The 25,797-nt window shown below is 59.0% G+C and overlaps 1 protein-coding gene across 1 annotated transcript in view; it reads left to right on the forward strand.

Moving 5' to 3' along the window:
- plxnd1 (plexin D1) overlaps window positions 1-25,797 on the forward strand; it is a 599,181-nt gene that overhangs the window by 312,116 nt on the left and 261,268 nt on the right. Inside the window, exons 14-18 of the mRNA XM_072471999.1 lie at window positions 706-805; window positions 5,339-5,478; window positions 6,680-6,850; window positions 7,079-7,169; window positions 22,895-23,122. Coding sequence (XP_072328100.1) covers window positions 706-805; window positions 5,339-5,478; window positions 6,680-6,850; window positions 7,079-7,169; window positions 22,895-23,122 — 730 coding nt within the window. The remainder of the gene's footprint in view (window positions 1-705; window positions 806-5,338; window positions 5,479-6,679; window positions 6,851-7,078; window positions 7,170-22,894; window positions 23,123-25,797) is intronic.

The following is a 25,797-nucleotide window of genomic DNA, read 5'->3' on the forward strand; positions in this document are numbered from 1 at the left end:
TGGAGGGGACGGAGGTGTTGAGGAGGACGGGCTGTGAGGGATAGGGGAGGGGACAGGGAGGGGTTGAGGGGGACGGGCTGTGAGGGATAGGGGAGGGGACAGGGAGGGGTTGAGGAGGACGGGCTGTGAGGGATAGGGGAGGGGACAGGGAGGGGTTGAGGAGGACGGGCTGTGAGGGATAGGGGAGGGGACGGAGGGGTTGAGGGGGACAGTCTGTGAGGGATAGTGGAGGGGACGGAGGTGTTGAGGAGGACAGGCTGTGAGGGATAGGGGAGGGGACAGGGAGGGGTTGAGGGGGACAGGCTGTGAGGGATAGGGGAGGGGACAGGGAGGGGTTGAGGAGGACGGGCTGTGAGGGATAGGGGAGGGGACAGGGAGGGGTTGAGGAGGACGGGCTGTGAGGGATAGGGGAGGGGACAGGGAGGGGTTGAGGAGGACAGGCTGTGAGGGATAGGGGAGGGGACAGGGAGGGGTTGAGGGGGACAGGCTGTGAGGGATAGGGGAGGGGACGGAGGGGTTGAGGGGGACGGGCTGTGAGGGATAGGGGAGGGGACAGGGAGGGGTTGAGGAGGACAGGCTGTGAGGGATAGGGGAGGGGACAGGGAGGGGTCGAGGAGGACGGGCTGTGAGGGATAGGGGAGGGGACAGGGAGGGGCTGTGAGAAGTGTTGATATTCCTGTTTGCTGAATGATTGTATTTTTGCAGGATTGTGTGCCGCACCAGCCCGGCTGATGGAGAGTTGACAGGTTCAGTGAGAGTGAGCGTGCAGGAGGAAGGGCATTCCAACCAGAGATTCTCATTCCTGGTAAGTACCAGCATTGGTATCCCCTTAAACAGCAGCAAGCTCTCCTGTAACTTGTACAGATTTTGATATCCAGTATTAGAAAAAGTAGGCATTACGTATTGTTGAAAAGGACGAGCGCCATCTCATTGGTTTACCTGAGACCACAGTCAAAGCAAAGATCAGTGATATATAGCTGCAGAAAAATTAGCTGTGACTGACGCCCCATCACTGGATAATGATGCTGGGCCAGAATGTAAATGTTAGCGTTAAGATGGGTAAGAATACACAAACACACATTGCTGATTTGGGAGAGTAATGTCTGGGCAGGTTCACAAATGGGCACAGAAAGGCTAAGGATCTTTGGAATCCTGAATAAAGAAAAATAAGATTGATCCCCAGGCGTGAATTTGAAATGTCGGGGGCAATTCTCCGATCCCCGCGCTGGGGGGGGGCCTCCAATCGGCGCCCCCCCCCGGGCCTACTTTCTGGCGCGGCCGGCCGCTGAACACCGACCCCATGTTGAGTCGGGGCCGGTATGCGCAGGTTGGCACGCCGCCCATTTGGCGCCGCAAAAGGAGGCTGGAGCGGTGTACCCGGGCCCGGTCCGCGCCGTCGTGAAACGCGACGGAGTTCACGGCGGCACGAATACTTGGGCTCCATATTGGATAATCACCCCGTAGAGAGGAGCTAAACGGTGACAGGCAGAGTAAAATAATAACAAAGAACAAACAAAGAACAAAGAAATGTACAGCACAGGAACAGGCCCTTCGGCCCTCCAAGCCCGTGCCGACCATACGGCCCGACGAAACTACAATCTACTAACAGTAGAGAGAGAGAGACAACAGACACAGGAGGTGAGGGACTAGGGAGAATAAGTCACAGGCTAACAGGAGAGAGGATGGAAGAGAGCCATGGAGGATGGATTGATGAGAGGCAGGCAGGACGGAGAATTCGGGATACTTTTAAAGGAGGACGTTTCTGTGGAGATAATGATCGGAGTCAGGAAAACCATCAATTATATCACAGAGTGAGAGAGAATGCAGGACTTATGAGAAGTTAGTTCAAAACATTGAAGTTCAGTTAAGGGTAAAACATGTTTTGAAGGGAAGAAGGTTAGCATTAAAGATGTTCCATTCTATCAGGAAGTGCCAAGTGTTTCACAGCAGTCACAGGATGCACTTCAGTGACAATTGATAATGTGCCAGTTAATCAGGATGATTCATTCTCACTGCTTAGAGCTCACATTTATTTTAAGCTGAATGAACCAATATATACAATATAAGAATAGAATAATAGAAAAGTTACAGCACAGAAGGAGGCCATTCAGCCCATCTTGATAATGCCAGCCCGAGGAAGCCCAGTTGCCCTTTCTAATTCCACCTTCCTGCACCCAGTCCATGACCCTGCAGCTTACAGCACTTAAGGTGCAGATCCAGGTACGTTTTAAAAGAGCTTACAGTCTCTGCCTCCACCACCAACTCGGGCAGCGAATTCCAGACACCCACTAACCTCTGCGTAAAAAAGCTCTTCCTCATGTCCCTTCTACACCTGCCACTTTTGAATCTATGTCCCCTGGTTCTAGAATGTTCCACCAAGGGAACAAATATAATATTTACAACATATAAAGATTTCCCAGTAATACTAAAGTAATTCTTTACACATTTCTTACACAAAAACCTGAATTCAAAATATAATTCAAATAAGGGGATGTTAAAATATGAAGAAAACGTAGAAAAACAAGTGAACCCCTCAATTAGATCCCCGGTTTCCCTGGGTTTCTGTGGTTGTGACTCATCTTTCATTCTCACTCCACAGTATAAATATTTCCCAATTTCTCTGTTAGCTTTGACAAAGGGTCATCTGGACTCGAAACGTTAGCTCTTTTCTCTCCCCACAGAGCTGCCAGACCCGCTGAGATTTTCCAGCATTTTCTTTTTGGTTTCAGATTCCAGCATCTGCAGGAATTTGCTTTTACCCTCGATTAGATTCCAGTCTGTAACTCACTCCGTGTATCTGTTATTCTATATATAAACCACCCCAAAACGTTGGATTAGATTCCAGTCTGTAACTCACTCCCAGGTATCTGTTATTCTATATGTAAACCACCCCGAACCTCTCGATTAGATTCCAGTCTGTAACTCATTCCCAGGTATCTGTTATTCTATATGTAAACCACCCCGAACCTCTCGATTAGATTCCAGTCTGTAACTCACTCCCGGATATCTATTATTCTATATATAAACCACCCCGATCCCCTCGATTAGATTCCAGTCTGTAACTCACTCCCGGATATCTATTATTCTATATATAAACCACCCCAAGCCCTTCGATTAGTTTCCAGTCTGTAATTCACTCCTAGGTATCTGTTATTCTATATATAAACCACCTTGAACCCCATGATTTATATTCCAGTCGGTAACTCACTCCCAGGAATCTATTATTCTATATTTAAATCACCCAAACCCCTTGATTAGATTCCTGGGCGAGATTCTCCGAACCCCCGCCGGGTCGGAGAATCGCCGGGGGCTGGCGTGAATCCCGCCCCCGCCAGTTGCCGAAGTCTCCGGCACCGGAGGTTCGGCGGGGGCGGGAATCGCGCCGCGCTGGTTGGCGGGCCCCCCCGCGCGATTCTCCAGCCCGGATGGGCTGAAGTCCCGCCGCTAAAATGCCTGTCCCGCCGGCGTAGATTAAACCACCTACCTTACCGGCGGGACAAGGCGGCACGGGCGGGCTCCGGGTTCCTGGGGGGTGATCTGGCCCCGGGGGTGCCCCCACTGTGGCCTGGCCCGCGATCGGGGCCCACCGATCCGCAGGCGGGCCTGTGCCGTGGTCTCCACCATGGCGGAGGCAGAAGAGACTCCGGAGATGTCATTTCCGCGCCAGCTGGCGGGGCACCAAAGGCCTTTTCCGCCAGTTGGCGGGGCAGAAATTCGTCCGGCGCCGACCTAGCCCCTTAAGGTTGGGGCTCGGCCCCCAAAGATGTGGAGCATTCCGCACCTTTGGGGCGGCCGATGCCCATTCTGATTTGCGCCGTTTGGGGCGCCAGTCGGCGGACATCGCACCGTTTCCGGAGAATTTCGCCCTCTGTCTGTAACTCACTCCCAGGCATCTGTATTCTATATGTAAGCCGCCCTGTATCCCTCCATTAGATTCCACTTTGTACCTCACTCCTGGGTGTCTGTTATTCTATATATAAATCATCCCGAACCCCTCGATTAGATTCCTGTCTGTGACTCGCTTCCGGGTATCTGTTATTCTATATATAAACCACCTCGAACACTTTAATTAGAGTCCGGTCTGTAACACACTCCCAGGTATCTATTATTCTATTTATAAACAGGCAAAAGCCCTGATTAGATTCCAGTCTGTAACTCAGGTCTGAATTTCTATTTGAAACTTGATGTGATTTGAACTTATTGTTGATTCTGAAACTGTCTCTAGTTCACGTTAATTCTTTGAACAAGTTATTGAAATGAAGCTGGGCATTAGATGCTGAAATATCATTTTTTGTTGTTTGTGTACCTCCATGATTAGAGTCTTATCCTCTGGGATGTGAGCGTAGCTAAATATGGACTCTCGGTTTCTGGGACTCTTCCGGCCAGGTGTGGTCTGTTCCGGGAGTCTGAATCAAAACATAGAACATACTGGAACATTGACAAAGGGAGGGAGTGTTCTGTGTAAATTCTACAATAACCCAGGATACAACAGGAAACAACTGGATATTGAGATGTGGATAATTCTGTTTTATACCAGCTTTGTAAAAGGAATTGTTTCATCGCCTTTGCATTGTAAGCTATCTGGGGGGATCTGTGATCGTGGAAGCTGTTGAGCTTATGGCTTTGTGTGTGGGTGTTCGACAAGGAGCCAGCTGGCAGGGAACATTTCACACAATGTCACAGTCATGGCCTCAGCATTTGAGCTTGTGTTCAAAGCTAAATAGAAACCCAATCAGTGTGACAAACAGGAATGGAGAATGGGTATTGGTGTGAGTGTTGGGGTGGGGAATGTCAGATTGGGATGTACGTGGGGAATGGACATTGGGGTGGGGGTGGAGAATGACCTTTGGGATGTGCAGCAGTACTATCTCACAGACCCATGCACATTATTATTCACATTGGAGTTGAAGTTTGTAATCTGGGAGACCTCAATGAGGATATTCCTAACTTCACACTGTCTATAATTTATCAAGAACAATCTGCAGATTTGTTGGCTGCAGTATGGATTTAACTGGATGTAAAGAGATTGCCCCAGGTATCACTCTCACAGATTTTACCCTCACAGCGGCAGGGACCCGGGTTCGATTCCGGCCTTGGTCTGTGTGAAGTTTGCATGTTCTCCCCGTGTCTGCGGGGTTTTCCCCGGACACTCTGGTTTCCTCCCACAGTCCAAAGATGTGCAGGTTAGGTGGGGTTACGCGGATAAAGCGGGGGAGTAGGGTAGGGTTCTCTTTTAGAGGGTTGGTGCAGACTAGATGGGCTGAATGGCATTCCTCTGCACTGTAGGGATTCTATGATGATTCTAGCTTCGAGTTCTGTTTGTCTTTATCCTGAACAGCTTCCTGAAGTCTACATGATAAACCCAGATCGAGGGCCCAGAGCTGGAGGAACCAAAGTTACCATCAATGGTACCAACTTACACATTGGCACTGTTGTGAGCGTTACCATCAATGGCTCCAAGGACTGTACCGATCTAAAGTAAGACATTCAAACATCAGCATTGTGTTCATATCTCGCCTCATTGTGCAAAAGAGCATGTGGAATTCAAAATGGATGATAGCGATTGGTGTGGCCCTGAAGACAGTTTTTATATATATTTCTATTTTCAAGAAGTCTGATGGTACCTGTTCAAGATGTGGCGTTGTCGCTCTCAACAACATCAACAATGTATATTATATAATGGGCTGGGTTCGCCACAGCCCAATGGGGGAATTCCCGATGCAGCAGAGAATCCAGCATTGTCAAAAACGGCACCAATCCTGTTCCGATGCTCCAGTCCCCGCTGGCGACCGCATCGATGTCCGCAAGCCGCGCCAGAGGGAGGATGTAAATAGGTCAAATAAGCTGGGCACCAGATTCTCCAAGTCCACGTGAATCTCCGATGTTCCTGGTCGGGATTCACGTAGGTGGGAATTAGTGCAGATATTTTCCGACGTAGACTTGGCACGGTGGACCTCGCGGTGGGCCAAGGGGATAATTCTTTAAAGGAACGGCCTCAAAGTCCATCAGAGGACACCCTCTCTCCCACAATGCAACACCTGCCCACCTCACCCCACCAGAACCCCCCCATTACAGCGACCCCATCAGAAAATTACCCATTACAGAGACCCCCGCCAGAGATCCCCTCATTTCAGAGCCCTCAACCAGAGACCCTCATTACAAAGACCCTGACTAGAGACCCCATAAGAGAGACCTCCACCAGAGACCCTCCAATTTCAGAACACCTCCACCATCGACTCCCCCATTGTGGGTCGAGGATGGCGGGTTGGGTCCGCGCACGGCCGGCGCCATGTTGTACGGCGCGACCGGTGCAGGTCGTCAGCCGTGCGCATGCGTGGCAGGGGTGCGGCCATTCTCCAGCCGCTTTCGGCACAGGTGGCGGGTCTTTCAGTCGGAGCCGGTGCTAGCCCCTCACCACTGCTGGAATCGGTGAGGGGTTGGTGCCGATTATTTTCACTTGAACCGCCGGCGGATTCTCTGTTCGAGCCGGCACCCAGCCACAGAAATGGAGGATCCAGCCACAAAGGCCTCATTCCATGGTGTAACCAAGCTTCTTTGACCTTCATGATGTGCCTTGGGCATTTTCCACCATTTAGGGTTCGAGATAAACTTCGTTTTATTTGGTTGAAATGTTGACCCTGAATTAGTGAGATTCTGATATGTTCTCCATTGTGTGAAGGCGGACACGGACCTGGATTAGTTGTGTGATGCCGGCTCTGCCCGGACCCGGGTCAGCCCTTCCCATTTGTGTCCAGTTCGAGAAGAAATATTGCATCGGCCGGAACATGACCTTCAGCTATCGTGAGAATCCATCAATAGATGGGATCAGCCCAAACACCAGCTATGTCAGGTAAGAAAGAGCAATGAACACTGAAATAAGGCCCATTTATATCTGTCATCTCTGTACTTACCTCCCAGGCACGATTGCTATATTGCCATAGACGAAGGCATCTCTTGTTGGCATTGCCAGTTTCCCCAGGGCTGACCTCTGTTCACTGGCCGTGGGGAGGAATCATGTTGTGATGGACATTTGTACATGTTATTGTTCACTGCTGTAACCTGCTGTTTTCTCTGACAGCGGAGGGAGGAGAATCACTGTGAAAGGCCAGAGATTCACGTTAGCACAAAGTGTACACATGGAGGTTGCAGGCAGTGGGAAAGCCCAGTCGGTGAGTTCTCTCTCAACCTTATCTGCAAGATGTTTGTTTTACACAAACACTCAGTGTTTAATAGGGCAGTTTTTGATTTAAATATGATTAGCGTCCTGTTAATAGGAATCATGGGCGAGATTCTCCGACTCCCCGCCGGGTCGGAGAATCGCCGGGGGCTGGCGTGAATCCGGCCCACGCCGGTTGCCGAATTCTCCGGCACCGGATATTCAGCGGGGGTGGGAATTGCACCGCGCTGGTTGGCGGGCCCCCCCCCCCCCCAGCGATTCTCCGGCCTGCGATGGGCCGAAGTCCCGCCGCTGGAGTGCCTGTCCCGCCGGCGAGAATCAAACCACCTCTCTTACCGGCGGGGCGATCCGCGGGCGGGCCTGTGCTGTGGGGCCGCCCTTTCCCTTCCGACTTCACCATGGTCTTCATTATGGCGGAGGCGGAAGAGACCCCCTCCACTGCGCATGCGCGGGGATGCCGTGAGCGGCCGCTGACGCTCCCGCGCATGCGCCGCACGGCAAAGTCATTTCCGCGCCAGCTGGCGGGCACTAAAGGCCTTTCCCGCCAGCTGGCGGGGCGGAAATCAGTCCGGCGCGGGCCTAGCCCCTCAATGTAAGGGCTCGGCCCCTCAAGATGCGGAGAATTCCGCACCTATGGGGAGGCGCGATGCCGGACTGATTCGCGCCGTTTTTGGCGCCAGTCGTCGGACATCGCGCCAATTGCGGAGAATCCCGACCCCATGTGTTTTTAATGGAAGGACTGTCTTGTCAACAATACAGATATGAAGAATGGGAGTCTACTTAAAAAGTACAGCATTGTACTTCACTGCTTTATCATGATGCTGTTCTCCTCATTGAAGGATTGCTGGCACAACAACGATTGATTTGATGGGATAAGAGTTCTTTTCAATGAGTGTGTGCTAACCAGATTGGTGAATGTGCAAACTGGACAGGAGGGAATAATGAGGGGATGGGGTGTGATTGACAAGGGGATGTGGAGCGAATAAGGAGTGTGGAGCGATGGGGGAGTGAGTGAGGAGGAGACAGGGAGCGAGTGAGTGAGTAGTGGACGGGGGAGTGAGTGAGGAGGGAACGGGGAGTGAGTGAGGAGGGGACGGGGGAGTGAGTGAGGAGGGGACGGGGGAGTGAATTAGGAGGGGACGGGGGAGTGAGTGAGGAGGGAACGGGGAGTGAGTGATGAGGGGACGGGGGAGTGAGTGAGGAGGGGACGGGGGAGTGAGTGAGGAGGGGACGGGGGAGTGGGTGAGGAGGGGACGGGGGAGTGGGTGAGGAGGGGACGGGGGAGTGAGTGAGGAGGGGACGGGGGAGTGAGTGAGGAGGGGATGGGGGAGTGAGTGAGGAGGGGACGGGGGAGTGAGTGAGATGGGGACGGGGGAGTGAGTGAGATGGGGACGGGGGAGTGAGTGAGGAGGGGACGGGGGAGTGAGTGAGGAGCGATGGGGGAGTGAGTGGGAAGGGGACGGGTGAGTGAGGAGGGGAAGGGGGAGTGAGTGAGGAGGGGAAGGGGGAGTGAGTGGGGAGGGGACGAGGGAGTGAGTGGGGAGGGGATGTTGGAGTGAGTGAGGAGGGGACTGGGGAGTGAGTGAGGAGGCGAAGGGGCAGTGAGTGAGGAGGGGACGGGGGAGTGAGTGAGGAGGGGACAAGGGAGTGAGTGGGGAGGGGACGGGGGAGTGAGTGGGGAGGGGACGGGGGAGTGAGTGGGGAGGGGACGGGGGAGTGAGTGGGGAGGTGACAGGGGAGAGAGTGAGGAGGGGATGGGGAGTGAGTGGCGAGGGGACAGGGGAGTGAGTGAGCAGCGATGGGGAGGTATGTGAGGAGAGGACGGGGGAGTGAGTGAGGGGAGGACAGGGGAGTGAGTGATGAGGGGATGGGGGAGTGAATGAGGAGCGATAGGGTAGTGAGTGAGGAGGGGATGGTGTAGTGAGTGAGGAGAGGACAGGTGAGTGAGTGAGGAGGAGACGGGGGAGTAAGTAAGGAGGGGACGGGGGAGTGAGTGAGGAGGGGTCAGGGGAGTGAGTGAGGAGCGATGGGGGAGTGAGTGAGGAGGGGACTGGGGGAGTGAGTGAGGAGGGGACGGGGGGGTGAGCAAAGAGGGGACGGGGGAGTGAGCGAGGAGGGGATGGGGGAGTGAGTGAGGAGGGGATGGGGGAGTGAGTGAGTAGTGGACGGGGGAGTGAGTGAGGAGGAGACGGGGAGTGAGTGAGTGAGGAGGAGACGGGGAGTGAGTGAGTGAGTAGTGGACGGGAGAGTGAGTGAGGAGGGGACGAGGGAGTGAGTGGGGAGGAGACGGGGAGTGAGTGAGGAGGGGACGAGGGAGTGAGTGAGGAGGGGACGGGGGAGTGAGTGAGGGGGGACGGGGGAATGAGTGAGGAGGGGACGGGGGAGTGAGTGAGGGGGGACGAGGGAGTGAGTGGGGAGGGGACGGGGAGTGAGTGAGGAGGGGACGGGGGAGTGAGTAAGGAGGAGACGGGGGAGTGAGTGAGGAGGGGACGGGGGAATGAGTGAGGAGGGGACGGGTGAGTGAGTGAGGAGGGGATGGGGAAGTGAGTGAGGAAGGGACGGGGGAGTGAGTGAGGAGGGGACGGGGGAGTGAGTGCGGAGGGGACGGGGGAGTGGGTGAGGAGGGGACGGGGGAGTGGGTGAGGAGGGGACGGGGGAGTGGGTGAGGAGGGGATGGGGGAGTGAGTGAGTAGTGGACGGGGGAGTGAGTGAGGAGGAGACGGGGAGTGAGTGAGTGAGGAGGAGACGGGGAGTGAGTGAGTGAGTAGTGGACGGGAGAGTGAGTGAGGAGGGGACGAGGGAGTGAGTGGGGAGGAGACGGGGAGTGAGTGAGGAGGGGACGAGGGAGTGAGTGGGGAGGTGACGAGGGAGTGAGTGGGGAGGGGACGGGGGTGTGAGTGAGGGGGGACGGGGGAATGAGTGAGGAGGGGACGGGGGAGTGAGTGAGGGGGGACAGGTGAGTGAGTGAGGAGGAGACGGGGGAGTAAGTAAGGAGGGGACGGGGGAGAGAGTGAGGAGGGGACAGGGGAGTGAGTGAGGAGGGGTCAGGGGAGTGAGTGAGGAGCGATGGGGGAGTGAGTGAGGAGGGGACTGGGGGAGTGAGTGAGGAGGGGACGGGGGGGGTGAGCAAAGAGGGGACGGGGGAGTGAGCGAGGAGGGGATGGGGGAGTGAGTGAGGAGGGGATGGGGGTGTGAGTGAGTAGTGGACGGGGGAGTGAGTGAGGAGGAGACGGGGAGTGAGTGAGTGAGGAGGAGACGGGGAGTGAGTGAGTGAGTAGTGGACGGGAGAGTGAGTGAGGAGGGGACGAGGGAGTGAGTGGGGAGGAGACGGGGAGTGAGTGAGGAGGGGACGAGGGAGTGAGTGGGGAGGGGATGAGGGAGTGAGTGGGGAGGGGACGGGGGAGTGAGTGAGGGGGGACGGGGGAATGAGTGAGGAGGGGACGGGGGAGTGAGTGAGGGGGGACGAGGGAGTGAGTGGGGAGGGGACGGGGGAGTGAGTGAGAAGGGGACGGGGAGTGAGTGAGGAGGGGACGGGGGAGTGAGTAAGGAGGAGACGGGGGAGTGAGTGAGGAGGGGACGGGGGAATGAGTGAGGAGGGGACGGGTGAGTGAGTGAGGAGGGGATGGGGAAGTGAGTGAGGAAGGGACGGGGGAGTGAGTGAGGAGGGGACGGGGGAGTGAGTGCGGAGGGGACGGGGGAGTGGGTGAGGAGGGGACGGGGGAGTGGGTGAGGAGGGGACGGGGGAGTGGGTGAGGAGGGGACGGGGGAGTGAGTGAGGAGGGGACGGGGGAGTGAGTGAGGAGGGGATGGGGGAGTGAGTGAGGAGGGGACGGGGGAGTGAGTGAGGAGGGGACGGGGGAGTGAGTGAGGAGCGATGGGGGAGTGAGTGAGGAGGGGACGAGGGAGTGAGTGGGGAGGGGATGTTGGAGTGAGTGAGGAGGGGACTGGGGAGTGAGTGAGGAGGCGAAGGGGCAGTGAGTGAGGAGGGGACGGGGGAGTGAGTGAGGAGGGGACAAGGGAGTGAGTGGGGAGGGGACGGGGGAGTGAGTGGGGAGGGGACGGGGGAGTGAGTGGGGAGGTGACAGGGGAGAGAGTGAGGAGGGGATGGGGAGTGAGTGAGGAGGGGACGAGGGAGTGAGTGGCGAGGGGACGAGGGAGTGAGTGGGGAGGGGACGGGGGAGTGAGTGGGGAGGGGACGGGGGAGTGAGTGGGGAGGTGACAGGGGAGAGAGTGAGGAGGGGATGGGGAGTGAGTGAGGAGGGGACGAGGGAGTGAGTGGCGAGGGGACGGGGGAGTGAGTGAGCAGCGATGGGGAGGTAAGTGAGGAGAGACGGGGGAGTGAGTGAGGGGAGGACTGGGGAGTGAGTGAGGAGGGGACGGGGGGGTGAGCGAAGAGGGGACGGGGGAGTGAGCGAGGAGGGGATGGGGGAGTGAGTGAGGAGGGGATTGGGGAGTGAGTGAGTAGTGGACGGGGGAGTGAGTGAGGAGGAGACGGGGAGTGAGTGAGTGAGTAGTGGACGGGGGAGTGAGTGAGGAGGGGACGAGGGAGTGAGTGGGGAGGAGACGGGGAGTGAGGAGGGGACGAGGGAGTGAGTGGGGAGGGGACGAGGGAGTGAGTGGGGAGGGGACGGGGGAGTGAGTGAGGGGGATGGGGAGTGAGTGAGAAGGGGACGGGGAGTGAGTGGGGAGGTGACAGGGGAGAGAGTGAGGAGGGGATGGGGAGTGAGTGGCGAGGGGACAGGGGAGTGAGTGAGCAGCGATGGGGAGGTATGTGAGGAGAGGACGGGGGAGTGAGTGAGGGGAGGACAGGGGAGTGAGTGATGAGGGGATGGGGGAGTGAATGAGGAGCGATAGGGTAGTGAGTGAGGAGGGGATGGTGTAGTGAGTGAGGAGAGGACAGGTGAGTGAGTGAGGAGGAGACGGGGGAGTAAGTAAGGAGGGGACGGGGGAGTGAGTGAGGAGGAGACGGGGGAGTAAGTAAGGAGGGGACGGGGGAGAGAGTGAGGAGGGGACAGGGGAGTGAGTGAGGAGGGGTCAGGGGAGTGAGTGAGGAGCGATGGGGGAGTGAGTGAGGAGGGGACTGGGGGAGTGAGTGAGGAGGGGACGGGGGGGTGAGCAAAGAGGGGACGGGGGAGTGAGCGAGGAGGGGATGGGGGAGTGAGTGAGGAGGGGATGGGGGAGTGAGTGAGTAGTGGACGGGGGAGTGAGTGAGGAGGAGACGGGGAGTGAGTGAGTGAGGAGGAGACGGGGAGTGAGTGAGTGAGTAGTGGACGGGAGAGTGAGTGAGGAGGGGACGAGGGAGTGAGTGGGGAGGAGACGGGGAGTGAGTGAGGAGGGGACGAGGGAGTGAGTGGGGAGGGGACGAGGGAGTGAGTGGGGAGGGGACGGGGGAGTGAGTGAGGGGGGACGGGGGAATGAGTGAGGAGGGGACGGGGGAGTGAGTGAGGGGGGACGAGGGAGTGAGTGGGGAGGGGACGGGGGAGTGAGTGAGAAGGGGACGGGGAGTGAGTGAGGAGGGGACGGGGGAGTGAGTAAGGAGGAGACGGGGGAGTGAGTGAGGAGGGGACGGGGGAATGAGTGAGGAGGGGACGGGTGAGTGAGTGAGGAGGGGATGGGGAAGTGAGTGAGGAAGGGACGGGGGAGTGAGTGAGGAGGGGACGGGGGAGTGAGTGCGGAGGGGACGGGGGAGTGGGTGAGGAGGGGACGGGGGAGTGGGTGAGGAGGGGACGGGGGAGTGGGTGAGGAGGGGACGAGGGAGTGAGTGAGGAGGGGACGGGGGAGTGAGTGAGGAGGGGATGGGGGAGTGAGTGAGGAGGGGACGGGGGAGTGAGTGAGGAGGGGACGGGGGAGTGAGTGAGGAGCGATGGGGGAGTGAGTGAGGAGGGGACGAGGGAGTGAGTGGGGAGGGGATGTTGGAGTGAGTGAGGAGGGGACTGGGGAGTGAGTGAGGAGGCGAAGGGGCAGTGAGTGAGGAGGGGACGGGGGAGTGAGTGAGGAGGGGACAAGGGAGTGAGTGGGGAGGGGACGGGGGAGTGAGTGGGGAGGGGACGGGGGAGTGAGTGGGGAGGTGACAGGGGAGAGAGTGAGGAGGGGATGGGGAGTGAGTGAGGAGGGGACGAGGGAGTGAGTGGCGAGGGGACGAGGGAGTGTGTGGGGAGGGGACGGGGGAGTGAGTGGGGAGGGGACGGGGGAGTGAGTGGGGAGGTGACAGGGGAGAGAGTGAGGAGAGGATGGGGAGTGAGTGAGGAGGGGACGAGGGAGTGAGTGGCGAGGGGACGGGGGAGTGAGTGAGCAGCGATGGGGAGGTAAGTGAGGAGAGGACGGGGGAGTGAGTGAGGGGAGGACTGGGGAGTGAGTGAGGAGGGGACGGGGGAGTGAGTAAGGAGGAGACGGGGGAGTGAGTGAGGAGGGGACGGGGGAATGAGTGAGGAGGGGACGGGTGAGTGAGTGAGGAGGGGACGGGGGAGTGAGTGAGGAAGGGACGGGGGAGTGAGTGAGGAGGGGACGGGTGAGTGAGTGAGGAGGGGATGGGGGAGTGAGTGAGGAGGGGACGGGGGAGTAAGTGAGGGGGGACGGGGAGTGTGTGAGGAGGGGACGGGGGAGTGAGTGAGGAGGAGACGGGGAGTGAGTGAGGAGGGGACGAGTGAGTGAGGAGGGGACGGGGGAGTGAGTGAGGAGGGGACGGGGGAGTGAGTGAGGAGGGGACGGGGGTGTGAGTGAGGAGGTGACGGGGAGTGAGTGAGGAGGGGACGGGAGAAGTGAGTGTGGAGGTGATGGGGGAGTGAGTGAGGAGGGGATGGTGAGTGAGTGAGGAGGGGACGGGGGAGTGAATGAGGAGCGATGGAGGAGTGAGTGAGGGGGGGATGGGGGAGTGAGTGAGGAGGGGACGGGGGAGTGAGTGAGGAGGGGACGGGGGAGTGAGTGAGGAGGGGTCAGGGGAGTGAGTGAGGAGCGATGGGGGAGTGAGTGAGGAGGGGACGGGAGAAGTGAGTGTGGAGGGGATGGGGGAGTGAGTGAGGAGGGGATGGTGAGTGAGTGAGGAGGGGACGGGGGAGTGAATGAGGAGCGATGGAGGAGTGAGTGAGGGGGGATGGGGGAGTTAGTGAGGAGGGGACGGGGGAGTGAGTGAGGAGGGGACGGGGGAGTGAGTGAGGAGGGGTCAGGGGAGTGAGTGAGGAGCGATGGGGGAGTGAGTGAGGAGGGGACGGGGGGTGAGCGAAGAGGGGACGGGGGAGTGAGCGAGGAGGGGATGGGGGAGTGAGTGAGGAGGGGATGGGGGAGTGAGTGAGTAGTGGACGGGGGAGTGAGTGAGGAGGAGACGGGGAGTGAGTGAGTGAGTAGTGGACGGGGGAGTGAGTGAGGAGGGGACGAGGGAGTGAGTGGGGAGGAGACGGGGAGTGAGTGTGGAGGGGACGAGGGAGTGAGTGGGGAGGGGACGAGGGAGTGAGTGGGGAGGGGACGGGGGAGTGAGTGAGGGGGGACGGGGAGTGAGTGAGAAGGGGACGGGGAGTGAGTGAGGAGGGGACGGGGGAGTGAGTAAGGAGGAGACGGGGGAGTGAGTGAGGAGGGGACGGGGAATGAGTGAGGAGGGGACGGGTGAGTGAGTGAGGAGGGGACGGGGGAGTGAGTGTGGAAGGGACGGCGGAGTGAGTGAGGAGGGGACGGGGGAGTGAGTGAGGAGGGGACGGGGGAGTGAGTGAGGAGGGGACGGGGGAGTGAGTAAGGAGGGGATGGGGGAGTGAGTGAGGGGGGACGGGGAGGGTGTGAGGAGGGGACGGGGGAGTGAGTGAGGAGGAGACGGGGAGTGAGTGAGGAGGGGACGGGGGAGTGAGTGAGGAGGGGACGGGGGAGTGAGTGAGGAGGGGACGGGGGTGCGAGTGAGGAGGTGACGGGGAGTGAGTGAGGAGGGGACGGGGGAAGTGAGTGTGGAGGGGACGGGGTAGTGAGTGAGGAGGGGATGGTGAGTGAGTGAGGAGGGGACGGGGGAGTGAGTGAGGACGATGGAGGAGTGAGTGAGGGGGGGATGGGGGAGTGAGTGAGGAGGGAACGGAGAGTATGTGGGGAGTGGACGGGGGAGTGCGTGAGGAGGGGACGGGGGAGTGAGTGAGGAGGGGACGGGGGATTGAGTGAGGAGGGGACGGGGGATTGAGTGAGGAGGGGATGGGGGAGTGAGTGAGGAGGGGACGGGGGAGTGAGTGAGGAGGGGATGGGGGAGTGAGTGAGGAGTGGACGCGGGAGTGAGTGAGGAGGGGACGGGGGAGTGAGTCAGGAGGGGACGGAGGAGTGAGTGGGGAGGGCACGGGGGAGTGAGTGAGGAGGGGACAGGGGAGTGAGTGAGGGGAGGACAGGGGAGTGAGTGATGAGGGGATGGGGGAGTGAATGAGGAGCGATGGGGTAGTGAGTGAGGAGGGGATGGTGTTGTGAGTGAGGAGGAGACGGGGGAGTGAGTGAGGAGGAGACGGGGAGTAAGTAAGGAGGGGACGGGGGAGAGAGTGAGGAGGAGACGGGGGAGTGAGTGAGCTGCGATAGGGAGTGAGTGAGGAGGGGACAGGAGAGTGAGTGAATAGGGGACGGGGGAGTGAGTGAGGAGGAGACGGGGAGTGAGTGAGGAGGGGACGGGGGAAGTGAGTGTGGATGGGACGGGGGAGTGAGTGAGGAGGGGACGGGGGAGTGAGTGAGGAGGGGACGGGGGAGTGAGTGGGGAGGGGACGGGGGAGTGAGTGAGGAGGGGACGGGGGAGTGAGTGAGGAGGGGACAGGGGAGTGAGTGAGGAGGGGACGGGGGAGTGAGTGAGCAGCGATGGGGAGGTGAGTGAGGAGAGGACGGGGGAGTGAGTGAGGGGAGGACAGGGGAGTGAGTGATGAGGGGATGGGGGAGTGAATGAGGAGCGATGGGGTAGTGAGTGAGGAGGGGATGGTGTAGTGAGTGAGGAGTGGACAGGGGAGTGAGTGAGGAGGAGACGGGGAGTAAGTAAGGAGCGGACGGGGGAGAGAGTGAGGAGGAGACGGGGGAGTGAGTGAGCTGCGATAGGGAGTGAGTGAGGAGGGGATGGGAGAGTGAGTGAGGAGTGATGGGGGAGTGAGTGAGGAGGGGACGAAGGAATGAGTGAGGAGGGGATGAAGGAATGAGTGAGGAGGGGACGGGGGAGTGAGTGAGGAGGGGACGGGGGAGTGAGTGAGGAGGGGACGGGGGAGTGAGTGAGGGGGGACGGGGGAGTGAGTGAGGAGGGGATGGGGGAGTGAGTGAGGAGGGGTCAGGGGAGTGAGTGAGGAGCGTTGGGGGAGTGAGTGAGGAGGGGACAGGAGAGTGAGTGAGGAGGGGACGGGGGAGTGAGTGAGGAGGAGACGGGGAGTGAGTGAGGAGGGGACGGGGGAAGTGAGTGTGGAGGGGACGGGGGAGTGAGTGAGGAGGGGATGGTGAGTGAGTGAGGAGGGGACGGGGGAGTGAGTGAGGAGCGATGGAGGAGTGAGTGAGGGGGTGATGGGGGAGTGAGTGAGGAGGGAACGGGGAGTATGTGGGGAGGGGACGGGGGAGTGCGTGAGGAGGGGACGGGGGAGTGAGTGAGGAGGAGACGGGGGAGTGAGTGAGGAGGGGACGGGGAATGAGTGAGGGGAGATGGGGGAGTGAGTGAGGAGGGGACGGGGGAGTGAGTGAGGAGGGGACGGGGGAGTGAGTGAGGAGGGGACGGGGGAGTGAGTGAGGAGGGGACGGGGGAGTGAGTGAGGATGGGACGGGGGAGTGAGTGAGGAGGGGACGGGGGAGTGAGTGAGGAGGGGACGGGGGAGTGAGTGAGGAGGGGACGGGGGAGTGAGTGAGGAGCGTTGGGGGAGTGAGTGAGGAGGGGACCGGAGAGTGAGTGAATCGGGGACGGGGGAGTGAGTGAGGAGGGGACGGGGGAGTGAGTGAGGAGGGGACGGGGGAGTGAGTGAGGAGGAGACGGGGAGTGAGTGAGGAGGGGACGGGGGAAGTGAGTGTGGAGGGGACGGGGGAGTGAGTGAGGAGGGGATGGGGGAGTGAGTGAGGAGGGGACGGGGGAGTGAGTGGGGAGGGGACGGGGGAGTGAGTGAGGAGGTGACGGGGGAGTGAGTGAGGAGGGGACAGGGGAGTGAGTGAGGGGAGGGGACGGGGGAGTGAGTGAGGAGGGGACAGGGGAGTGAGTGAGGAGGGGACGGGGGAGTGAGTGAGGAGGGGACGGGGGAGTGAGTGAGCAGCGATGGGGAGGTGAGTGAGGAGAGGACGGGGGAGTGAGTGAGGGGAGGACAGGGGAGTGAGTGAGGAGGGGACGGGGGAGTGAGTGAGGAGCGATGGGGTAGTGAGTGAGGAGGGGATGGTGTAGTGAGTGAGGAGTGGACAGGGGAGTGAGTGAGGAGGAGACGGGGAGTAAGTAAGGAGGGGACGGGGGAGAGATTGAGGAGGAGACGGGGGAGTGAGTGAGGAGGGGACGAAGGAATGAGTGAGGAGGGGACGAAGGAATGACTGAGGAGGGGACGGGGGAGTGAGTGAGGAGGGGACGGGGGAGTGAGTGAGGGGGGACGGGGGAGTGAGTGAGGAGGGGACGGGGGAGTGAGTGAGGAGGGGTCAGGGGAGTGAGTGAGGAGCGTTGGGGGAGTGAGTGAGGAGGGGACAGGAGAGTGAGTGAGGAGGGGACGGGGGAGTGAGTGAGGAGGAGACGGGGAGTGAGTGAGGAGGGGACGGGGGAAGTGAGTGTGGAGGGGACGGGGGAGTGAGTGAGGAGGGGATGGTGAGTGAGTGAGGAGGGGACGGGGGAGTGAGTGAGGAGCGATGGAGGAGTGAGTGAGGAGGTGACGGGGGAGTGAGTGGGGAGGGGACGGGGGAGTGAGTGAGGAGGGGACAGGGGAGTGAGTGGGGAGGGGACGGGGGTGTGAGTGAGGAGTGGACGGGGGTGTGAGTCAGGAGGGGACTGGGGAGTGAGTGGGGAGGGGACGGGGGAGTGAGTGAGGAGGGGACAGGGGAGTGAGTGAGGGGAGGACAGGGGAGTGAGTGATGAGGGGATGGGGGAGTGAATGAGGAGTGATGGGGTAGTGAGTGAGGAGGGGATGGTGTTGTGAGTGAGGAGGAGACGGGGGAGTGAGTGAGGAGGGGACGGGGGAGTGAGTGGGGAGGGGACGGGGCAGTGAGTGCGTAGGGGACAAGGGAGTGAGTGGGGAGGGGACGGGGCAGTGAGTGAGAAGGGGACGGGGAGTGAGTAAGGAGGAGACGGGGAGTAAGTAAGGAGGGGACGGGGGAGAGAGTGAGGAGGAGACGGGGGAGTGAGTGAGCTGCGATAGGGAGTGAGTGAGGAGGGGATGGGGGAGTGAGTGAGGGGGTACGGGGAGTGAGTGAGAAGGGGACAAGGGAGTGAGTGGGGAGGGGACGGGGGAGTGAGTGGGGAGGGGACGAGGGAGTGAGTGAGTAGTGGACGGGGGAGTGAGTGAGGGGGTACGGGGAGTGAGTGAGAAGGGGACGGGGAGTGAGTAAGGAGGAGACGGGGAGTAAGTAAGGAGGGGACGGGGGAGAGAGTGAGGAGGAGACGGGGGAGTGAGTGAGCTGCGATAGGGAGTGAGTGAGGAGGGGATGGGGGAGTGAGTGAGGAGTGATGGGGGAGTGAGTGAGGAGGGGACGAAGGAATTAGTGAGGAGGGGACGAAGGAATGAGTGAGGAGGGGACGGGGGAGTGAGTGAGGAGGGGACGGGGGATTGAGTGAGGAGGGGACGGGGGAGTGAGTGAGGAGGGGACGGGGGAGTGAGTGAGGAGGAGACGGGGGAGTGAGTGAGGAGGGGACGGGGGAGTGAGTAATGAGGAGACGGGGGAGTGAGTGAGGAGGGGACGGGGGTGTGAGTGGGGAGGGGAAGGGGGAGTGAGTGAGTAGTGGACGGGGGAGTGAGTGAGGAGGGGACGAGGGAGTGAGTGAGGAGAGGACGAGGGAGTGAGTGAGTAGTGGACGGGGGAGTGAGTGAGGAGGGGACAAGGGAGTGAGTGGGGAGGGGACGAGGGAGTGAGTGGGGAGGGGACGAGGGAGTGAGTGGGGAGGGGACGGGAGAGTGAGTGGGGAGGTGACGGGGGAGAGAGTGAGGAGGGGATGGGGAGTGAGTGAGGAGGGGACGAGGGAGTGAGTGGCGAGGGGACGGGGGAGTGAGTGAGGAGGTGACGGGGGAGTGAGTGAGCAGCGATGGGGAGGTGAGTGAGGAGAGGACGGGGGAGTGAGTGAGGGGAGGACAGGGGAGTGAGTGATGAGGGGATGGGGGAGTGAATGAGGAGGGGACGGGGGAGTGAGTGAGGAGGGGACGGGGGAGTGAGTGAGGAGGGGACGGGGGAGTGAGTGAGGAGGGGTCAGGTGAGTGAGTGAGGAGCGATGGGGGAGTGAGTGAGGAGGGGACGGGGGAGTGAGTGAGGAGGGGACGGGGGAGTGAGTGAGGAGGGGACGGGGGGGTGAGCGAAGAGGGGCCGGGGGAGTGAGCGAGGAGGGGATGGGGGAGTGAGTGAGGAGGGGACGGGGGAGTGAGTGAGGAGGAGACGGGGAGTGAGTGAGGAGGGGATGGGGGAGTGAGTGAGGAGGGGACGGGGGAGTGAGTGAGTAGTGGACGGGGGAGTGAGTGAGGAGGAGACGGGGAGTGAGTGAGTGAGGAGTGATGGGGGAGTGAGTGAGGAGGGGACGGGGGAGTGAGTGAGGAGGGGACGGGGGAGTGAGTGAGGAGGGGTCAGGGGAGTGAGTGAGGAGCGATGGGGAGTGAGGAGGGGACAGGGGGGTGAGCGAAGAGGGGACGGGGGAGTGAGCGAGGAGGGGATGGGGAAGTGAGTGAGGAGGGGACGGGGGAGTGAGTGAGGAGGGGACGAGGGAGGGAGTGAGTGAGTAGTGGACGGGGATGTGAGTGAGGAGGTGACGGGGAGTGAGTGAGTGAGTAGTGGACGGGGGAGTGAGTGACGAGGGGACGAGGGAGTGAGTGGGGAGGAGACGGGGAGTGAGTGGGGAGGGGACGGGGGAGTGAGTGAGGGGGGACGGCGGAGTGAGTGAGAAGGGGACGGGGGAGTGAGTGAGGAGGGGACGGGGGAGTGAGTAAGGAGGAGACGGGGGAGTGAGTGAGGAGGGGACGGGGGAATGAGTGAGGAGGGGACGGGGGAGTGAGTGAGGAGGGGACGGGGGAGTGAGTGAGGAGTGGACGGGGGAGTGAGTGAGGAGGGGATGGGTGAGTGAGTGAGGAGGGGACGAGGGAGTGAGTGAGGATGGGACGGGGGAGTGAGTAAGGAGGGGATGGGGGAGTGAGTGAGGGGGGACGGGAAGTGTGTGAGGAGGGGACGGGGGAGTGAGTGAGGAGGAGACGGGGAGTGAGTGAGGAGGGGACGAGTGAGTGAGGAGGGGACGGGGGAGTGAGTGAGGAGGAGACGGGGGAGTGAGTGAGGAGGGGACGGGGGAGTGAGTGAGGAGGAGACGGGGGAGTGAGTGAGGAGGGGATGGGGGAGTGAGTGAGGAGGGGATGGGGGAGTGAGTGAGGAGGGGATGGGGGAGTGAGTGAGGAGGGGAAGGGGGGTGAGTGAGGAGGGGACGGGGGAGTGAGTGAGATGGGGACGGGGGAGTGAATGAGGAGGAGACGGGCAGTGAGTGAGGGGGGGACGGGTGAGTGATCGGGGAGGGGACGGGCGAGTGAGTGAGTAGTGGACGGGGGAGTGAGTGAGGAGGAGACGGGTAGTGAGTGACGAGGGGACGAGGGAGTGAGTGAGGAGGGGACGGGGGAGTGAGTGAGGAGGGGACGGGGGAGTGAGTGAGGAGGTGTCGGGAGTGAGTGAGGAGCGATGGGGGATTGAGTGTGGAGCGATCTGGGAGTGAGTGAGGAAAGATGGGGGAGTGAGTGAGGAGGAGTCAGGGGAGTGAGTGAGGAGGGGACGGGGAGTGAGTGAGGAGCGATGGGGGATTGAGTGAGGAGGGGATGGGGGAGTGAGTGAGGAGGGGACGGGGGAGTGAGTGAAGAGGGGTGGGGGAGTGACTGCAGAGCGATGGGGGAGTGAGTGAGGAGGGGACGGGGGAGTGAGTGAAGAGGGGATGGGGGAGTGACTGCAGAGCGATGGGGGAGTCAGTGAGGAGCGATGGGGGCGTGGGTGAGGAGGGGACGTGGGAGTGAGTGAAGAGGGGATGGGGGAGTGACTGCAGAGCGATGGCGGAGTGAGTGAGGAGGGGACGGGGGAGTCAGTGAGTAGCGATGGGGGAGTGAGTGAGGAGGGGATGGGGGAGTGAGTGAGGAGGGGATGGGGGAGTGAGTGAGGAGGGGACGGGCGAGTGAGTGAGGAGCGATGGGGGAGTGAGTGAGGAGGGGACGGGGAGTGAGTGAGGAGGGGACGGGGGAGTGAGTGAGGAGGGGACGGGGGAGTGAGTGAGGAGCGATGGGGGAGTGAGTGAGGAGCGATGGGGGAGTGAGTGAAGAGGGGACGGGGGAGTGAGTGAGGAGGGGACGGGGGAGTGAGTGAGGAGCGATGGGGGAGTGAGTGAGGAGCGATGGGGGAGTGAGTGAGGAGGGGACGGGGGAGTGAGTGAGGAGCGATGGGGGAGTGAGTGAGGAGCGATGGGGGAGTGAGTGAGGAGGGGACGGGGGAGTGAGTGAGGAGCGATGGGGGAGTGAGTGAGGAGCGATGGGGGAGTGGGTGAGGAGGGGACGGGGGAGTGAGTGAGGAGGGGACGGGGGAGTGAGTGAGGAGGGGACGGGGGAGTGAGTGAGGAGCGATGGGGGAGTGAGTGAGGAGCGATGGGGGAGTGAGTGAGGAGGGGACGGGAGAGTGAGTGAGGAGCGATGGGGGAGTGAGTGAGGAGGGGACGGGGAGTGAGTGAGGAGGGGACGGGGGAGTGAGTGAGGAGCGATGGGGGAGTGAGTGAGGAGGGGACATTCTCACAATCTGAGAATTCCACATTCACTGATTGGCTGCGTGTCAAGCCTACTAAACTGACATCATGGGGTCTGCTGCAGAACCTAAAGGGAACGTCTTGGCCTGGTCCATTGGAACAGCGGTGTTTCAGTGTAATAACGTCACCTTTATTAGTGTCACAAGTTGGCTTACATTAACACTGCAATGAAGTTACTGTGAAAAACCCCTAGTCGCCACATACCGGCACCTGTTCGTGTACAGACCCTGGGTAGTTTAAATGAAAGTCTCAGTGTTGCAACAGCTTCCCAGAAGATGGTGGATTAAAGGCAGTCAGGACAGGAATTGAAAAAAGGAAACACAGAGCAGCCAAAGGTTTTACCACAGTATGCTCACACTGGAGATAGACTATTAGTGGATGGCGTGAGTATTCGTGGGCGGGTGTGAGCATTTGTGCACGCGAGTGACTATTGGTGGACGGGAGTTTAGTAAGGACAATGGGAGTCCAAACCTAGTTCAATAAAGAACTAAGATTTATTGATAATATCGGCATTTACACTACCAGTAGATCACTACAGAGTTCCTTCTCTGGCCGCTGCCTTACTGTCCGACCTTTTATACAAAGGTTAATAGAGCTCATCCACCTCTCAGCAGGGAGTTCGTACGAGGGTCACGGGGAAGACAATCATTCTCACCCCGTAAGTTACGTGCGGGATATTACAGTGAGTGAGTATTAGTGGAAGGGTGTGAATATTAGTGGACGGTAGAGAGCTTTAGTGGACGAGTGTGAGTATTAGTGGATTGTCAGTGAGTATCAGTAGTGGATGAGAGTGAATATTAATACATATACCTCTGTTCCTGTTCGTACAGGTCTGTGTAGTTGAGAGTGACACTGCTCTCATCTGCCCATCTCCTGCCTATCTGGTTTCGACTGTGAATGTTCGTTTTTATATTAACGGGATCCAGTACCAGGAAGCTGCGACTTTGTCAAGAGACAGTTCAGCGTTCACCCTGCAGTATTACAGCGACCCAGACTTCTATCGCAAGGAGAAGTTAATTAAACACCATCAGGGAGAACCCCTGACCCTGGTGATTGAGGTATGTGACTCCTGAGGTCTGTCACTCCATCCCCATTTTAAAATATCTCTCATATGGGAGCTCTTGTTGTGAATCTAAATAAAACTGTTGATGTGTTCAAGGCCCTGGTGTGAACCCAGTGACTATTCACAAACCCCACTCACAGCCTATTGAGTCAACATCGTACGGTTCAACATCGTACAGAGGCCCTCTGTTTCACTCCGCTCGATATTGTTAGCAACATTTGGTTTGAGATGATTTGTTCTTTAACATTGTCCAGCCATCCATGTATTAGAGAGAGAGAGAAAATCAGCCAGGATTTCTGCTCCTGATCACTATCCAGTGACCCATGGGTTGGAGAGTCCATGTGGAAATAAAGCAAGATTTGGACAATATCCAGACTTGGGCTGACAAGTGGCAAGTAACATTCATGCCACACCCAAATGCCAGGCAACGGCCATCTCCAATAAAAGAGGATCTAACCATCACCCCTTGACATTCAATGGCATTACCACCACTGAATCCCACACAATAAACATCCTGGGAGTTATCATTGACCAGAAACTGAACTTGATTAGCTATATAAATATGTGGCGAGGAGAGCAGGTCAGAAGGTAGGAATCCTGCGGCGAGTAACTCACCCAACCCCCCAACACACACACACATACACACCACTGCCCCAAGGTTATCAAAATGCAGGACAAGGCCTAGGACAACTTGGATCACTTTCCATACATTTCGAGCCAACTGTGGGCTTTGGTGCAAGTTTGCCCAACCATGGCCCTGATGCAGTAGGCCCCGAGGTGAGTCAAGGGGATCAGTGCATAACTGAGGTGCCCCAGCAGTCCATCAGAAGGCCCCCCTCTTCACCACAATGCAAATGTGTCCCCACCATGGGAGTAACAGTTCAACCTCCCCCCACCCCCTGCAACATGCACCCATTGAACCCCCCAACCACACCCCATCAGAACCCACCCCTCCCATCAGAGCTGAAGAGCAGACCAGGCTGTACAGTGAAAGGTCACTGCTTTTTCACTTACCCTTCCCTAACATCTTCTGCCTCAGACACAAGTGTTTAAGGCAGCAATGGCAGAGAATTCCTCAAAACCAAGTGCACCTGAAAGAGCTTTAAAGCCCTTTGAAATGCAAATCTTCCCACGTAGCAATACATTGCATTACCCGTCGATTGACAGTTTTATTGGTCCAGCCACCGCATCTCAATTTCACTGCTTTGATACTAACCACAATCTTTTTAAGCACATTTGCTATGATTGACAGCTCCTCACCACATCAAAAGCAGCAAAGTGCTTTAAAAAAGAGGGGGTATCTTTGTTGTGGGTCTCTGATGCAGGTTCTGATGCGGGGGGTTCTGATGGTGGGGATCTGAGGGGGTTCATAGGATCACACTCATGCACATGTGCTGTTGGGGGGGAGGGGTAACCCGTTATTATCTTGATACGGGGGAACGATGCCCCTATTTGTCAGCAGGGAGGAGCAGGATTTGCGTAACGTGAGTAAAGGGGACCGCCACCAGACCTAGATGTCGGACAGTCTGCTCAAAATGGCGGCCCGACACTGGGATTTCGATGGACTCTGGCACGCTCTTCCCACATGGATAGATTAGCATGTGAAGGAGAGAGAACCGGTTTCTGCTAGCACCTGCAGAGACCGTCACAATTCGCCACTGGTGGGAGACCCTGGGTGGGATTCTCCGATTGCCGACACTGAAATCGCACTCGGCGATTGGCCGGAGAATCCGTTTTACGCCGAAATCGGGAGGGGGTGCTGCTGTTTTTCAGATGCTCCGCCCCCTCAAAAAAGGCATAATCGGTGAGTACGCCGCAGGCCGTTGGGACGGCCTCAACGTCACCGAGGCCCTCCCCGATGCTCCGCCCCCAATGGGCCGGGTACTCGACGGCGTCAGTCGCGTGTCCTCTCAGTTTCCGGGGATCTCGCGTGGCGGCTGCGGACTGTGTCCAGACCACCACAGTCGTGGGGTGGGGAGGAGCCGTTCCGCTGCCCGAGGGGTCTTTGGCGGGGGCTGGGGGGGACTGGTGGAGAGTGGTCCGGGGGTGGCGAGGGGAGTTACAGGGGGCCACTATCGAGCAGGCTGGCGCCATGTTGTGCGGCGCAGCCGCTGCAGGTCGCTGCCACGGGCCCGGCCATTTTCCGTTCGTGTTTGCAGGTAAAGCCTTTCCGTGGCATGTCCGCTAGCTGCCCACTGGGCGGAGCATCAGTGTGGGGGCGGTGCCGACAATTTGGTCGTAAGACCAGACTCTTCCTCCGGACATAGCCACAAAATCGGAGAATCCAGCCCACAGTCTCCAGAATGGAGGATGCAGGCCAATATTTCCACGTTCTCAGATTCTACAAAGCTAGGCAGGAATGGGCTTTGTGAGGAAGGTGTACAGTGGTTTAGCAAGGCGAGGGGAGCCCTACGAGTTTCTGTAAGATCCAGGCAAGCGACCACAAGGGAGTGATATTGGATGTGGAACAAACAGGTTTCACACACAAGTTACACTCACCACTCTCTGAAGGGTCTCCCACGCTGACCTACATTTGTGTCAGGGGGTTTTATGTCCACCGAAACCCCGGTGAAGGGTTTAGCCCCACCTCCTCATCGGGGTAGATCATATTCGGCTGACGCCACAGGGGATCTAATGGTCCAGACCCCGTGACCCCCATGCAGATATATC

The sequence above is a fragment of the Scyliorhinus torazame genome, chromosome 13, assembly GCF_047496885.1.
Source record: "Scyliorhinus torazame isolate Kashiwa2021f chromosome 13, sScyTor2.1, whole genome shotgun sequence".
Taxonomy (NCBI): Eukaryota; Metazoa; Chordata; class Chondrichthyes; order Carcharhiniformes; family Scyliorhinidae; genus Scyliorhinus; species Scyliorhinus torazame.